This window comes from Anabas testudineus, chromosome 12, assembly GCF_900324465.2.
Source record: "Anabas testudineus chromosome 12, fAnaTes1.2, whole genome shotgun sequence".
NCBI lineage: Eukaryota > Metazoa > Chordata > Actinopteri > Anabantiformes > Anabantidae > Anabas > Anabas testudineus.
In genome coordinates, this window is record NC_046621.1 from 10,045,900 (window position 1) to 10,062,689 (window position 16,790).

The 16,790-nt window shown below is 40.9% G+C and overlaps 1 protein-coding gene across 6 annotated transcripts in view; it reads left to right on the top strand.

Annotated features, from left to right (window-relative positions):
* Positions 1–3,370: 3,370 nt before the first annotated feature.
* The window catches only part of LOC113159814 (protein unc-79 homolog), a 28,579-nt gene continuing 15,159 nt past the window's right edge, over positions 3,371–16,790 (top strand). For 3 of the 6 annotated variants that reach the window (XM_026356743.1, XM_026356742.1, XM_026356744.1), the window contains exons 1-17: positions 3,371–3,511; positions 4,937–5,057; positions 8,348–8,661; positions 9,396–9,566; positions 9,786–9,881; positions 9,970–10,025; positions 10,293–10,422; positions 10,548–10,612; positions 11,890–11,978; positions 12,322–12,362; positions 12,786–12,814; positions 13,646–13,875; positions 14,178–14,349; positions 14,499–14,729; positions 14,934–15,124; positions 15,518–15,641; positions 16,224–16,364. In XM_026356743.1, the coding sequence (XP_026212528.1) occupies positions 3,490–3,511; positions 4,937–5,057; positions 8,348–8,661; positions 9,396–9,566; positions 9,786–9,881; positions 9,970–10,025; positions 10,293–10,422; positions 10,548–10,612; positions 11,890–11,978; positions 12,322–12,362; positions 12,786–12,814; positions 13,646–13,875; positions 14,178–14,349; positions 14,499–14,729; positions 14,934–15,124; positions 15,518–15,641; positions 16,224–16,364 (2,223 nt within the window). In that variant the 5' untranslated portion in view covers positions 3,371–3,489. The remainder of the gene's footprint in view (positions 3,512–4,936; positions 5,058–8,347; positions 8,662–9,395; positions 9,567–9,785; positions 9,882–9,969; positions 10,026–10,292; positions 10,423–10,547; positions 10,613–11,889; positions 11,979–12,321; positions 12,363–12,785; positions 12,815–13,645; positions 13,876–14,177; positions 14,350–14,498; positions 14,730–14,933; positions 15,125–15,517; positions 15,642–16,223; positions 16,365–16,790) is intronic. The other 3 variants (XM_026356741.1, XM_026356746.1, XM_026356740.1) reach the window with 3 other exon arrangements.

Below are 16,790 nucleotides of genomic sequence, written 5' to 3' on the forward strand. Positions count from 1 at the left end.
TACGTGTTGGGGCTTCCGGTTATCACTTTCAAAATAAATCATTGGCAATTACAGATACGCACATGGCTCTTGTCCAATGAAATATATGCACAATAAAACAGTTTTATAATGCGCGGTCGCTACCTGGCCTTAAAAAGTACATTTTAACAACGATCTCCTGTAAAATAATGTAAATACTCGTCAAACCAGGCAGAATAAGTGTGCCACTTGCCTGTGTCACGCCTTTAATTTGAAAGTAAAACAACACGTTTTCCGGTATTTTGCATAAGCTGACAGACTGTGAGGGCCGGATGCCGACTGGTCCTGAGGCCTGTCAGTATCTGGAGCAGGCTGGGCAATAAGACATTTGCGAGCGCCCTCTATTGGTTACTTTCCAGCAGTAGGGATTATGTGGCCTACTAATTATTTTAATATGTATATTATTATTATTATTATTATTATTTTGAGGCAAAGCTACAAACAATATATCTACATCTGTATATGTAGAGCATTCTCAATAAAGCTAGACAGTAACTTCTTACTCTATTTTAAAAGTCATTGGGCTTTTTAGAGATGAAAGTTTGGTTCTTCGTCAGCTGGTGTTGTTCTGTCATCCTCCTGTTGATGGCGACACAATACAGCTAATGTAGGTTAAAAGCTTGATGAATACAGAATTACAGCATAGATCAAGGCACAGAAGCTTTTCTTATACATTTATAATCAAATATAAGAATATAACCGCATGTGACTCCTAAATCAAGCTATACATTGTTGATGCTCATCAGCAGTTAAGTAGTTCTAGCAGTTAATTTTGTTTGTATAGATGCAAGAATGATCAAATTTTTAAATAACCTTTAAATCAATGATTCTCAGCTCATAACTGAGTTACCTAAAATGAGCTAAAATGATAGTTAGTTTATTTATTAGTTTATTCTTTAAAATAAAAAACGCATCATATCTTTTTTTTTCTTCTTTTACCAATGCCACAGTTTTTGTCCTTCACCAATGTGCAACAAACCGTTGGAACACTACCTGTTTTGGCATTTACCCACTATTTCTATTTCCAACAGAAGAGTTTTGCACGTTTCAGTAATGAGTCCCTGCAGTTATAGAAAGTTGCTCCTTCATACTTAATATTGTGTGAGTAATAATAATTATTTGTCTTTTCAGAATAAGTCTTGGTCTCTCATACGTGCATTTTAAAAGCAATGTTTACTAGAAATGTTGACTCAGCTGGTTGTTTTGATCAATCTGATTTCCCAGTCTTCAGTTAAAAACTGCTCCAGAGAGTTTATTAAAACAGAACACTGCTTTTTTTACTTGTTGTTTGCGATTCTTTTAACTTCAGGGGACAAAACTTTCCTGCCTTCATGAGATCTTGATCAGCATGTTTACATGAGTGTCCTTGGCCCATGGAAGTAACTCCTCCCAGGAACAGTGTTGGGAATTAGATTAAAGTAGTGACTATCTGTTAGTATCTCACAGGATGTGAGGAATTCCAGAGAAACTTTTCTTTAATGCAGAGGAAAGTGACTGCATGAGAAGAAGGATGTCCTCTGCTTTTAGGAGACCCGCACTGTCCATGATGATGAAAGCCATTCAGCAAAATCACAGGTCAACCATCTACAGCAAACCTCCAAAGGAAAAGATCGGGCCAGTGGTAGGAATGTGTTTCTTTGTTAGTAATTGGAATGCACAGACAACATTGTGCAACCCTATTAAATCTTGAGATTAATTCACCTATGCTTAGCAAAAAGGTGCTAAATTACAACTTGTTTTAAAGATTAGACAGATAAACACAGTGCAGCAGAGTCAGTGTTGAGAAGTGTGTGCCGGCGATATTTGACTTAAACTCAAATGTGAGAGATTCAGGCAAAATGTTTGCCCTAGCCTGTGGGATGTTTTATTCATTTTCTTATCCATAAGTCAACGTGAAGGACTGGCCTTTGCAAAGGGATCCTATGGAACTGCAACATTGCAGCCATTGTTTATTACATTAAATCTGCTGGTCTGTTCTCAGAGACCTGCACAAGGACGTTCACAAACTCTGACTCAGGTTGGGAAGACGAGAGTGGACAGAGGGACAAAGGGAATATCGTGGCACTGATAGGAAGATATGATTGGTAGCAGCCATTTACTGTATATCACCCAATTAGTCAGTAAGATCAGGAGTCTCTATTGTGGACCAGGGGGTTTGTCTCTGATAGCAGAAGATATTTGGGATCCATACATCCATCCATCAATACAGTACTTTACAATACATATAAAATATAATTGTTTTTGCATTTGTTTTATTCTATTTCAAAGAACAAAACCTGATTTGTCTTTATGTTTTCATGCAGCAATCTCTCTTTGCCCTTTCTGTGTTTTCTGTGGCTCTCCTGGGCCCGGCTGGATGGATCATGTATCGCCTACCGTACTATCGAGAGAGATCACCTCCACAGCTCTAACTCCTGCAAGACATCTTCGTTTACACAGGCGTCCATGAAAAGTTCCCGCATGTGACACTGTTTAATTTGCAAAATACCAGAATGTAAAGTAAAACATTTGTTGGGTTTGAAGCATGATGAAGACTTTTATAAGATGTTTTATTTCCAAATAAAATTTTAATAATAAAATGTAATTGTAAGAAAAAAAAAAAGTCTTAAAATGTTCTTTGAACTTTGGGGAATGGTGTAAACAGTGTGAAAGAGGGGTCATTCAAGGAGGAGACTGCTGTGAGAGGTTCTCATCATCTGGAGATGTGATGGAAAACCTCCAATAGTTGTGTGAATCTGTTGATGCTCCAGATCCATAACTCTATTTATGTTTTAGAAGTCAAGGGACTGAATGTAAAAAAGGTTGCCTTTAAGCACAGTCTGAAAGAATGGTAAATAAGCATATTTATTTAAAAGGTGATTTAAAGATACTTTAATTTATAGCAGGTAACAGGGATTAATATTAAACCAACCACACTATACAAAATAGGAAGCACACACGTTTTATTGTCTTCGCGTTACAACCATCTGTTGCATGTTTAACCTTTAATATTTCGCAGACAGACAAAAAACACCAAGAAATATGGAGTTAAATGCACCTTATGTCCTTCCTCTAACCAGCTCAGAGAGGACTGAAAGGGTTGTTTGAATTCTTGAATGACAATTTGTCAAAGCCGGATCAGACCATTTGGAAAGGTGCGCTGTGGCAGAGGCAGTCTAAGTCAATATTCCTCTCCGCCATGACAGAACAAAAACCTTAAAATTAAAAAAACACACACACACAATATGTCCTCTGTTTAATTCTGTTAAAAGATCACGCACAAAAAAAACAAACAAAAAACAAAAAAAAAAGCAAATCCTCACAGGGAATAAATCCATCGAGCAGAGTGGTACAATCAAGCCGAGCCTGGGCTGTAAGAGGGGTATGTTCACTTTTTCACGACTGAGGGAAACACATCGCCGGGGAGGAGAAAAAAAAAAACACTAAAACAACTGACAGTGTTGGTTTTATGTTTCCCCGAGTGTCTGCGAAATGTCTACGAAGGCAGAGCAATGTAAGTACGGCTGCGTGTGTCTTCTGTCTTGTCATTGGGGTTGCTTTTTTTTTTTTTTATTATTATTATTTTTGGTTTGAACCGACAAAGCGAATCGAGGGAGCTGTCCTTGGTGATGAAACCGCGGTTACCAAGGCAGGTTGCAACACGTCCTCCTCACTGCGGAGGATGGCTGGAGGGCTCCGTGCACACGGGGAGCCGCTGCGCCTCCGTGGATTTCTCTGCGTGCTACAGAGGGGGGAAACATTTCCATTGCTAGATCGCACAGTCCTTGTGCTGTTTATTTATTAATTTATCTCATTATTAGTTAGTGTTATCTGTTTGATTGACGTGAGGTGCGTGCAAAAAAAAAAAAAAAAAAAGCGAGACGTAGCCCTGGTCTCAAGGTCGACCTGGCTGATTCTTTACTGAACAACATGGTGGCATCAGATTGATCATCTCTCCTTTCATCCGTGTGATTGCGTTTGAACAGGTGGAAATCAGTCTCCTCCTCCGTGGTACTGGACCATCTTCCAGTCAGCCACTGCTCGTTTTAAGTCTATAATGAACACACTGGCTGAAACTTGGGTATTGCTGATATTGCTTACTAGTCAACATATTTAATAATTCATTAAGCTAAGATGGTGAGTTAGAGTGTTGAAGAACACACTGACAGCTATCAAATCTCTGTCTTACAATTAAATAAAATGACATTGCTTAGTGCTTAGGTGCCAAAATGTTTGAAAAACAGAACAAATGTCCCTCAAACGAATACAGTAGCTTTGCTTTGCAGCCATTCGTACACTCAAAGGCTGCAGCTGTTAGTTTTATTTTGGGGTTTGTCATTTACAGGTCAGAGAGGAAGCTAAACACTACAGCCCAAAGTCACAGAAAATGGGTCAGCGATCATCCACTTCAACTTATTTTAACTCTTATTTAGCCAGGCAGAAAACAACCAATAGCACATCTACGTCCAAAACAGTGACCAAAGGGAGTAGTTCAACACCCTAGGCAGCGAGCACATGTCCCTCGGTGACATTTGTTAAAGGAAGAGTAAGCTCTCTCTCACAGTTTCCCAGCATGTCGTGGGACTTGAACTGCCAACCTTTTGTACATGAGCTTGTTTCTGTAAGCAATAGGTTACCGCCCCCTCTAGGGCTTTTTGTGACCTAGCTGCGATACCAAAAAGGTCACCTGGTGAAGGCCAGAGAGCCATGGGAACACAGATTCTTTGTTTAACTTGGAGCATCTGTGTTAAGTGTTTTGAAGTGTCTTATAGAGAGTTTGGCCATAAACAACAATGAAAACTTACTATATATGAGATTCATACATGTATTTACCCTTTTGCCTTATATGTGTGCTCAGATTATTGATTTGAATTCTTACTCTCTATGATAATCTCACTAGTGTTGACTTGCTTGTTACTCTGCTCTCTGTTTTGTCTAGTTGCCTCTAAGATACGATACTTGCAAGAGTATCACAACCGTGTGCAACACAATATTTACCCTGTGCCCTCCGGAACAGACATTGCAAACACACTGAAATACTTTTCCCAAACCCTGCTCAGGTAAGTACCCCGCTCTGGAGCCAACAGGTGAAGTAACAGACTGTAGTATGTTTGCTATTTAGCTGACTTCATGATCAGACAAGTTTACTTACAGTAGACACAATACTGAAAGAGATGACACTGGAGAGACTAAATGGCTTTTAGTGAATTTGCTGTGCCAAAAAGAAGTAAGGGAAGGTCCCAGAGTTAGTCCTGCTTTGCATATGGAGTTATGGTGTTGTGTTGAAGAAGCAGCAGGGACAGACCGCTCATTGATGTTTATTGATTCAGTGATCGGCAGCTTTCTTGGGGCAGCCTGTTGTGTCCTTTTTTGAGAGGCCAGCGGAGGGCAGCTCCTCTGGCTCTGCGGTTGCAGGGTCAGTCTGCTCCCCTGGGTGCTGTGAAAGCCAGAGGAAAGAACAGCATGCTATTTTCCTCCTCCAACACAGGTCAAGCAGGCAGCCATTTTAGACATGTCTAATTTCACTCTGTGTCATTTCTCCTTTATCCAGCTCAAAATACACTGAAGTGAAAGGACTTTTTTATGTCATCTTGTTGGCTCAGTCTTGCTGCCTGCTGGGTTCACAGAAAATAGAACTGTCTCAACTTATTAGCTAATTTATAAACATGTTGGGATTACCGGGGGCTGAACTTGAATGCCCCACTTTTATCATTATTATCAGCTTAGGGTGCAATCTATTTGAGATTGGCAGCTGGCCTCAATTCTACACGTACTATCTCCCAGCCCCATAAGGATTATTTCTCCACTAAGTGATGCTCAAAAAGTATCCTGGATACTTTTGCTTTGCTGAAGGGCTGTCCTGCACCAGCAGCTACCCTGCTTGATGTTTTAAACATGGCCTCCCATATGTGTTGAGCACAGAAGGAGCGTGACAGGGGCTGCAACTGTGGGGATCAGTGTTAATGCAAGTGACAATTTTGTCTCTGAGGGGCAATGTCGTCTGAGTGTGAATACAATCACCCGCTATGATGCCACTGTTAGCAGCAGTTTGATATTTTCCTGAAGCACAGCCTCTCAGCCTCTGATATGCTGAACAATTCATTGTACCCACTGTTAGAAAGGGACTGGTTTCCTCAGTGGGGACTCCAGGATGATCTATACACCTGTGTTTTCTGAAGCCTGAGGTGATTAAAAAACAGAAAAATAAAAATGTAAAAGGAGAGAGAGAGAGAGAGAGAACGTGGGAGTAATGAGCCTTGAAAAGTGGAGCAGGGATGTGTCATGTTCCTAGAAAGGAAAAGTAAAATGGCCCAAGGAGGTGTTTGCTGATTCACTGTTGGTTCAGCACAGGTCAGATGCAGGATAGAACACAGAGAAGGGTTAAGTTTGCAGTTTATTGAAAATTGTTTGTGGTTCTTAATAGATGACACATAGCTTTGTCATATTTCTCCAAGTCAGACTAAGCCCTCTTCATCAGTGAGCCATGCTGACTTCATGCCAGAGTGTATCATAGGAAAGACTACAGGGACTCAGTCAGTTTGTGTGTTTAGACAATACTTCAGATTTATTTTTTCTTTGCACACATGAAAACATGTTAGTTTGCTAGATCTTTTTCTTTCTAATTATCAATAATTATTAACACACACACACACACACACAGACAGTCGATGATTTAGTTTGACAGTGCAGGGTTTGACAGTCAATGTCTGTCATGTGTCTGTATCAGTGCATTTCTACATGTGTTTTATGTGTCGTATATGTTTGTAAATTTTGTGTCGTCTGTATATGTAGTATGTATGTGTGTGTGCACATATGAGTGTGTCCTTCTGCGTACACGTTCAACGTGTGTGTGTGTGTGTGTGTGTGTGAGCGTGTCTGATTATGTCTAAGTTCATTGTTCAAATTAATAACGATGTTTTCTATATGAGAAATGGGCAGTGAAAAAGTCATACTCTGAGATACAGTCTGTTTTTGTGCATCAGTCCTCGAGTTGAGTTCATGCTGTACGATGACACAGCTTTATGAATTAATCTACACTGACTAAAATCTTACAGAGTATTACTTTGAGGGGATAAGTCAGAAAATGTTAAACGCTACTGCTGATAAATTCAACATTACGTATCTGATGGTATGTTAAAAAAATCATAACGAAATCCCCTTTCTCACTTGCCCAGAATGCTGTAACTCTACCTTTTCAGCGACCTTTCAAAATAATTAATATAATAATAAAAAAAAACAATACATAAGCATTTCTAATCTGGGCTCTCATGATTAATCCCAATCATTTGTCTGATAGACCAGCTTAGCTCTTTAAAAATGTGCAGTGAAAAGAGCAATGCTCTCTGGCCACTCCTTCCCCCTCCTCCACCCTAGATGCTCCACACTCAACCCAACTAGTTTTTCCCTTTTGTTTTTCCTCTCCTAAAATTGAATATGTCCACCACCTTACCCAGGGGACAGCAAACACAATTGTCCATCCTGCATTAGCTCACAAACATAATGCTACCAGTCATCTCCCCCTGATACAACCTATTGCTTTGTCATTATAGTTTCTCCTCTACCGTAGATTAGTTCTTACATTTATTTTAGAAACCTGAATCCATATGCCTGTTGGATCTCATTATTTCTCCTGATGATACTGGTACAGTATCATAACCTATGCATACGGACATTATTTCTCTGGTGCAATAAACATGTGCTGTGACCTAGGAGCACTTGATCTAACCTCACACACATGTTTATTACTGGCTGAAGCATGTTTCAAAAGTGTCACCTCTGTATTTTCCTGAACCAATTTGGTGTCACTCCCATCCTTGACAGCCCCACTAAAGACAAGGAAATTTCATTTTAAAAATAAAAATTCACAGCTCATTGACCTTTTTGCATGGTAGCCACTGACCTTTCTGATTGGAAGATGGCAGCCATAGAGGGACAGTCATTTTCACTGTCCCTTTTTGGAGAAGTATGGGGTTGCCACTGAAAACATGCCATTTTTTATATTTTTGCTCCTTGTCACCAGATACGCATGAGATGCAGTGATCATTTGCAGTTTGTGCTCATGTTTTCTTTTTGTTTCCAAGTGCAAAGATAGACAAAATGAGATTAATTGAATTTAAATCACTCTGAAGATACAAAGCAGGGAAAAATTGCCCATGCCTTCAGTAATACAGTCAAATAGTGAGACACTGCATCCTATGTGGGGTTTATCTGGGTTTGTTTTTTTCTATTTACGCTGTCTCTGTAGTGCCATTTCAATGTAATGTGCTGTTTTTTTGTGTCTTTGTTGTCTCTTTTTTTCCCTTGTTCCCCTTCCCTACCCTCCCTCCCCTACCCTCCCGCCCCGGAGCAGCATTCTGTCCCGCACAGGCAGGAAGGAGAACCAGGAAGCTTCCAATTTGGCCGTGCCCATGACCATGTGTCTTTTTCCTGTGCCATTCCCACTCACCCCATCTCTAAGACCACAAGTCAGTTCCATCAACCCTACAGTTACTCGCTCCCTCCTTTACAGCGTTCTGCGCGATGCCCCATCAGACCGCGGGGGGCAGGGGCAGCAGAGTCGGGACGCTCAGCTCTCAGAGTACCCCTCTCTGGACTATCAGGGCCTCTATGTGACCCTCGTGACCCTGCTTGACCTGGTGCCCCTGCTGCAGCACGGTCAGCATGGTGAGTCAAGGCCCAGTGCACCACTGTTTATCATCATCATCCCTGAGCCGTCTGGCCTGCATGAAGCCACTGCTGCTTTTTTGGCCTCTTTTGTAACGGGAAGAGAGAAGTCCTGCTGAGGATCTTGAGGGATGCATGGGGTGATTGGGAGCACGCTGGATCCTGTCAACTTAATCGTTCATAAGCCATTGGATACACCAGACATAGGCCTTCTCTTCTGTGTATCATACTTGACTGCATGTTTGTTATGTAAAGTGGGAGAAATGTTTACTTATGTTGTCATGTGCAAATCTATGAGTTAAATGGAAAACTCACACAGGCAAATGCAATGTTTATGTATTATAATTTTTTTACATACTTAGAATGCATCTGAGAATGACTTTCCACACTGTTTTTCATGGGCTCAAGGCTGCATCACAGTCAGTGCTCTTACTTTTCATGAATATTTTACCACTGTTAAAAAAAGCTCAAAAGCATGAAAACCCATCTCCTTGACTTGATGTCTCTACTTTTCCTGAGTGCAAACTTTACTTCAGTGGCTTTTAAAGAAAGCTCACTGCCCTCAACAGTTCATATGTTCTCTTTTTCTCTGTTATATTGTTAAATGGCTGAAATTTCATGTAACTTTCACATCTGTGGCTGCATACAGTATGTGAATACTGTATGCACAGTTAATTGAATGAGTGTCTGTGTATCTCTCTTTTGTCTGTTTTGCCTTTTTCCTCTCTCATCAGATCTGGGACAGTCCATATTTTATACAACAACCTGCCTCCTGCCCTTTCTCAGTGATGATATTCTCAGCACTTTGCCCTATACTATGATCTCCACCTTAGCCACATTTCCCCCTTTCCTCCATAAAGACATCATTGAGTACCTGAGCACGTCTTTTCTTCCCATGGCTATACGTAAGTATGATCTATCACAACATTTCAGTATAAAACTCAACCTATTCTATAACTAAATCTATATTAAGTATAAAAAATAGCTTCTCTGAATTTAAGCTTTGACAATAACACAACACATTAAACAAAGCAATGCTTCAATCCCCACTATCACCTTTAAGAGAAGGAGAAATGATCTGTCAAGTTATTATTCTTAATTTTTGTCTTCCTTGCTAATTGTAGTGGGGTCCACTCGGAGGGAGGCAGGAGTCCCAGCCTATGTCAATCTGTCTGCCTCCTCTATGCTAATGATTGCAATGCAGTACACCTCAAATCCAGGTAAACCACAGTGCATGCATGAAAATATAGTGTAATTTACACTAAAATGTTATGAATCTGTGCTTATGCTGGTCTGTACTTCTTTCAGTGTATCACTGTCAGTTGTTGGAGTGTCTAATGAAGCACAAACAGGAAGTGTGGAAGGTATTTCTCCTCCTCCTTTTACATATATTATAGTAATATAATATGCTCTTGAACAATTTAAACACATATTTTGGGAAAGTGCACTTATTCACCTTTGTGTTATATAGAGTATAGAGTTATATATAGTCCTATATAATATAGATAGATTAAGTTAATAGTCTGTTAGTATTAGCTTCATATTTAGCACATAGAATTGATACTTCCAAATATGCCAAATACAGTGTCACTGCACGTGCCTTACTGTTCCTATTGTTATACTGTATACAGGACCTTCTTTATGTTATATCCTACGGCCCATCACAAGTAAAGCCTCCAGCTGTGCAGATGCTGTTTCATTACTGGCCCAACCTGAAGCCACCAGGAGCGATCAGTGAATATAGAGGGCTGCAGTACACAGGTCAGATGCAGTTAATGCCACATCTGCTACTTAACTTTACTTGAACACAAAAGGTCTAACCTCCCCCCACTTTTTAAAATGTCTTCTCCTTGTCTCTCTTCTGTGTCTTGTGTTTTCTGGATCAGCCTGGAACCCCATCCACTGTCAACATATAGAGTGCCACAACGCCATCAATAAACCTGCTGTCAAGGTCATTTCAGCCTTAAAAAAACTCTTAAACCTCTAGTCTTACATCAGCAGTACAGCTTTGATTGATGGATGCATAAAAACTCCCCTGATCACTTCATGTCTATGCTTTGTTACTTTAAGAGGATACATTAGCTGTGTACTATGTATTCAAAAGCTTCTTCCCCTGAGAACTTCATAGGGGATGCATGGTGTATGTGCCAGACTGCTTTTCCGAGTTCAACCATGCATGTCGGCTTGTTTGCTTTTGCGAGCCCCTCGGTAAATAAATCAGTGCATGCCCAGGCAGCTGTGCGAGTTGGGTAATGATATCAGCTCCTCTGCTCCTTTACACCAGCCTCTGCTGCTGCTGTTGCTCTGCTTTATCTGCGCTGCCTGCTTTTACTCAACTGTGCTCATAACTGACAAATAGAGTAGGAACAGGGCCACGGACAGGGGCCAGATTTCAATTATGAGCAGCATGGGGGGGTGTGTATGGAGGAAGACGGGGGCTTAATTGGAAGCTGTGACCCTTCGCAGCCCTTGAGGAAAGGGTGGCATCAAGTGAGCACAGTAAATTACAGTGCACCATCTGAACATTGAGGCCATGAGCATTGGGGTTTAACACAGGGCCAGGCACAGGTTGCAAGAGAGTGGAGAGCAGCATATGCACGCAGCCATCCACACAGAGACATGGGGAGACAGATATGCAAAGGTGTGATGTGATTTCTTAGGTAAGGCCATAATATATTAGCCCTAGAAAATGCAGTGTGAGAAAGACACATAGACAATGTATTACTTTATTCTGAAGGACTCAATAAAGGTGATTAAAGGCAAGACTCCAGTAGAAGGGTTTGATTAGTCATTTTACTTTGTCCTGAATAGAGAGTAGTTTAATTTGTTAGAGAGAGGAAGAGTGTTTAGTAAATACACTTTATCTCTCCAAACAGAGCATTATGCTGCTGCAGCTCTCACCTTGACTTCTTCCTCTGCATCTACACAGAACTGAAAACTGCAGTAAAGTCAAAAAGGCAAATGGATTATTTAAATTGATGGGGAGATATTTGTGCACTTTTGGTGATGCAAGGCAAAATGAATGTATGCATGTTTGTACATTACTTGTCTTGTATAAAAGTGAATCATATTGTTCACCTCCCCCTCGCACCCTGATCAGTTTTATACCTAAACGAACAGAAATGATTGCTTTGCCTTTTATTTCATGATGATACAAAGTCAAACTATTTATAGTCATGTTTGAGATAACATGTCAGTATCATGATCCTGCCTGTGTCATATTTGCAGATGTGTATAGATCCAACTCTTTCTGTTGCCCTGGGAGACAAGCCACCTCCTCTTTACATATGTGAAGAGTGCAGCCAGAGGATAGCAGGGTATGTGTTGTTTTGCTTCTTTTCTCAATCCCCTGTTCTCCTCGCTCCTTCAATAAGATGCCAGTCCACCTACTTCCTGTCTCATTATTCCTCCCCTTAACTCAGGGGGAAATCACATCGCCATGGTTACATAATTCCCTTGTGCTAATAATGAGATCATCATCACATAATCATGCAGCCACTTGTTTCTCTTTTCTCTAGTGTGTAGTATAAAATAACTATATGGTGGAGTTTTTTTAATATTGAGAGACGAGGGAAGTTGAAATTGCTGTGCATATGCAAAGTGGAGGTAAGCCCTCAACAATAAATCACATATTGTTCATATCTTTTTTTGACCTTTCAGAGACCATGCTGAATGGCTTGTTGATGTACTTCTTCCCCAAGGTGAGTGCTTGTAAACAAAAAGGTGTATGAGTTCGATCATACCTGTAATTCAGTTTATTGTTCTTTTCACAGATAAAGACATGCACACTAAATAGAGTCTTCAGATATTAAACTGATACTGAAATACTAAACATACTGTAAAGAAAATGTTTTGTATTGTAATATGCAGCAAAAGTCATAGAATTCAAACTATTTACCATTTTGCAAAATGGTTTGTGCTTTTTAACAGAAAAAAGGAAAAGTGTAGGTAGTGTGCTGTTTTTTAATATTATAAATTAATATCTTTATAAATAATAATTATGTTGTTACTGTTATGAATTGTATGTCATTTGTAAAAATGGCCTTTATCTTAAGTAGATTTTTTTTTTTAATTTTAAATGGCAATGTTATCTAATTTAAGATATTTGTTAAATGTCTTTGCAGCAGAAATATCTGCGATTTGTCAAAAGAAGGTAAGAAATTTGGCGTGCACGTGAGTACTGATGTCGTTGTCTACTTCCTCATTTAGCTCATAATATGCATACATTTTCATGACGCTGTTGGGGCGTGATGTTTGTTAACTTTTGTTGAATACACCGCCAAGGACGCAAGGCGTCCCTGCTGGTTTCCAGGGAGACACTGGAAACACTGAGTGTGCAATGATCTCAAGTGTTCCCATCAGGATGGCCAGCTGCCCGGTGTTGTCAGGGGAAACAGCTGGTCCCCATCCTTTGTCCAGCAGTTTATAATCTACACACCTCCTTTCCTGATCAGCCTTTGCCACGCCTTTTCCAGAAAGCTCTTGAAACTCCCACCTGAATTTACACCAGATCTGTCACTGTTAGCTAAGACAATACTTCTCATCTGAGAACAGTTATAAATATATCAGGATTCCCAAGATAGAACTGAAACAACAACATCAATACCATGATTCTTTTGCTGTTTAAAACTGGACAAGTGAATCAGAGAACTCACCATCAGAGAACAGATATGTTAATTCTTATGCTTCTCTGCTGCTATGATTTCTATTTTTAGACACCACGTGGACATAAAAAGACTTATTCTATCACAGCAAATGACAAATGCACATCAGAGATTGTGAGACTAGTTGCTTTGAGGCCTGGAGATATGTCTTATTTTTAGAGACTTGTCATAGGAGATCATTGGCTGATTTTCAGTGATTGTTGCACGTGTTTGTCATTTTGATGCCTGCTGCCAAGAATAGAAATCAGATGATTGCTCCTCCTCCTCCTCTTCTTCCTCTTTTCCCTTGTTTCTTTTTCTGGTCTCGTGTTGTACTGTAGAACTGTAGCTCTCATGTGAGGAGGGCTGTGGTCACCTGCTTCTCAGCCGGCTGCTGCGGGCGCCATGGCAACCGGCCTGTCCGCTACTGCAAGCGTTGCCATGTCAACCAGCACAGCAGTGAGGTGGGGGCTGCAGCGGAGACCCATCTTTACCAGACCTCGCCCCCTCCCATCAACACGCGGGAGTGTGGCGCCGAGGAGCTCGTGTGCACTGTGGAAGCTGTCATAAGGTAGATTCACAGTGCACAGTATCTTTAAAGCACAGCAGATTTGAAACACTCTCTAAATGATTAGTGATTGTGTGTTTTTTTAAGCTACTTTTAAATTGCCCCTTGGGGACAAATGATTTGAATTAAATTCAATATAACAGCCTATTATTCTGTGAAACATGTTTTCACATCAACATACTGCATGAAATTAGAGTTTATAATATATACATTTCTTATTTCTCTCCTCTGTCACTGTCAGTATATCTATCTAATGTCTCCTCTTTGCCTCTGTGCATCTTCTCATTGTCTTCTTGTCCGTCTAGCCTTCTCAAAGAGGCAGAAATTCATGCAGAGCAACGTGAGTTTGAGCTTAACAGGCGTCGTCAGATGGGCCTGTCCGCCTCCCACCATTCTTTGGACAACATTGAGTTTGATAACAAAGAGGATGACCAGCATGACCAGCGGCTCCTCAGCCAGTTTGGCATCTGGTTCTTGGTGGGTAATCACAAGCTGCTTTTGTGTCTGTGAATAACATGGGAGGGAGGGAGATAACAATGTGTGCAGTACATGGTGTGTTAACACTGTTTAGTTAGTGGTCACCTGACTGGTTTGTTTGTCTCTCCTACTTTTATTCACGTCTACAGGTGAGCCTGTGCACACCCAATGAGAACACACCCACAGAGAGTCTGGCTCGGCTGGTCAGCATGGTCTTCCAGTGGTTTCACTCCACCGCTTATATGATGGATGATGAGGTTGGAAGCCTGGTGGAGAAGCTAAAGCCTCAGTTTGTCACCAAATGGCTGAAGACAGTGTGCGAAGTGCGATTTGACGTCATGGTTATGTGTCTGCTGCCTAAACCTGTTGAATTTGCCAGGGTAAGGTCACGTCCCAGGCTAACAAAGCTGGTTGGTTAGGGAATGATGGAGGGTGTACAGGGTGAAAATGAAATTGAACATTATAACTCCAGCTAATGCACATCTAGAGTCCTGAAGCATGTTGCGCTGTGCAACAGGAAGATTATTCAATTATTCGGGCAGATCCCCAACTGACCTAACCAGTCGCATTTATCTTTTTCTAAGGTGGGAGGTTACTGGGACAAGTCATGTAGCACAGTGACCCAGCTGAAGGAGGGCCTGAACCGCATCCTGTGTCTGATACCTTACAATGTCATCAGTCAGCCACTGTGGGAGTGCTTTATGCCAGAATGGTTGGAGGCCATCCGCACTGAGGTGCCAGACAACCAGCTCAAAGAGTTTCGGGAAGTGCTCAGGTACATTCACCTCCCTAAAGTGTTTTTTAATTTTATTATTTATTGTTCATTTTGGGGCAGGAGAGAGGTATAGTAGTGACTGCTGTCGCCTCAAAGTTAGAAGGACCTGGGTTTGAATCTATCAGCATGTTGGTGGCTTATACTATACTGTAAACTCCACAGTGGACAAAGTAATGCATATCTGGATAATGAAGGCATAAACAAAACCATCAAAGGAGAAATGACAGACGTAGAAATAGAGCAGAGACAGTTTGACAATAATAAAACTCCAGAAATCATGTATCATGACATTAGAAGTAACAACAAGTATTTGAAGGACTCCTTTTTGCATTTGCCTGTCTGCATAACTGCATTTACATAAACATATGATTCTTTTCTGCCTTCTCCCTACAGCAAGATGTTTGATATTGAGCTGTGCCCGCTGCCTTTCTCCATGGAGGAAATGTTTGGCTTTATAAGCTGCAGATTCTCTGGCTACCCTGCTTCTGTGCAAGAGCAGGCTTTGCTGTGGCTACATGTAAGCATGAATGCTCACACACAGACAAACACGCTGTCTTGTGTCCACAACCTGCGGTTCTGTCCACAGTGAGTGTGAATTGAACAGGTTGTCACAGAGTGTGAGACTCTGGGCAGGAGCCCTGCTGAATATGGATCTGGGTCACAGAACAAGACTGAGAGAGATTGGGGGGATTTTGCCTTTTATCCCATATGAACTCACAGATTGCAGCCCTGCATGCGTGGATTAATTTCAAGTTTTCTGTCACAACCGTGATCAAGAGATTGTATTAATTTACCTTCAGTGAATAAGTCTCATCCAAATCAACAGACAGAGAAGTGCTAAGTTTGACTCTCTGCATGTTGTCCCTATGTGGTGTGTTTCATATGGTAGCATTTTCAGAATAGTTTAGAATCTATTTACCCAGATCACATACACATACACAGAAAACAACAACTGCACTGGTAGTTAAATTATCTATAGAATATTTGGCATTATATTGTCATACCTATGAAAATGCAAGCAAAACAATGTGCATTATAGGAAAAGTGATTCATGATTTTTGATTTTTGGTGAACTGACATTGTGTGTTATGTTTTGTAGGTGCTGTCAGAGCTGGACATTGTAGTTCCTCTTCAGCTGCTGATTGGGATGTTCTCTGATGGAGTAAACTCTTTGAAAGAACTGGCCAATCAGAAAAAGGCACGCGCCTCAGATCTGACTGGCAACACTGGGGCCCGCAGGGTAAGGAGGACCGCAGTGCCAGAAATTCTCCCGAAAATAAGCTATGTGACAGTTCAGTGCTTGTTTTCCTCCCTTCATTGCAGTGCAGTTGTCATGTTAACAAGACAGGTTTCATTGAAATCCTCGCCTGACAAGGTGTTAGCACACCTTTCTGATGCCTGTTTAGCATCAAGACGCACACGTTTCTGCACTGCTTGGCTCCTATTTCTACCATTCATTAGGGTGTGCTGTATGTTGTCATGGTAACTGCCAGTGTCTAAATTTAGCTCTCATAAAGGGTTTAATTGAGATTAACTGTAATGTTGATTTATCGTTGAGATTTATAGCCGAGCATCTTTGTACTCATGTCAGGTGGCAGTGACAGAAGAACAGTGGAGGCTTAGAAACTAGGGCATAGTGAGTTTGATTTGACTTCATATAGTGATG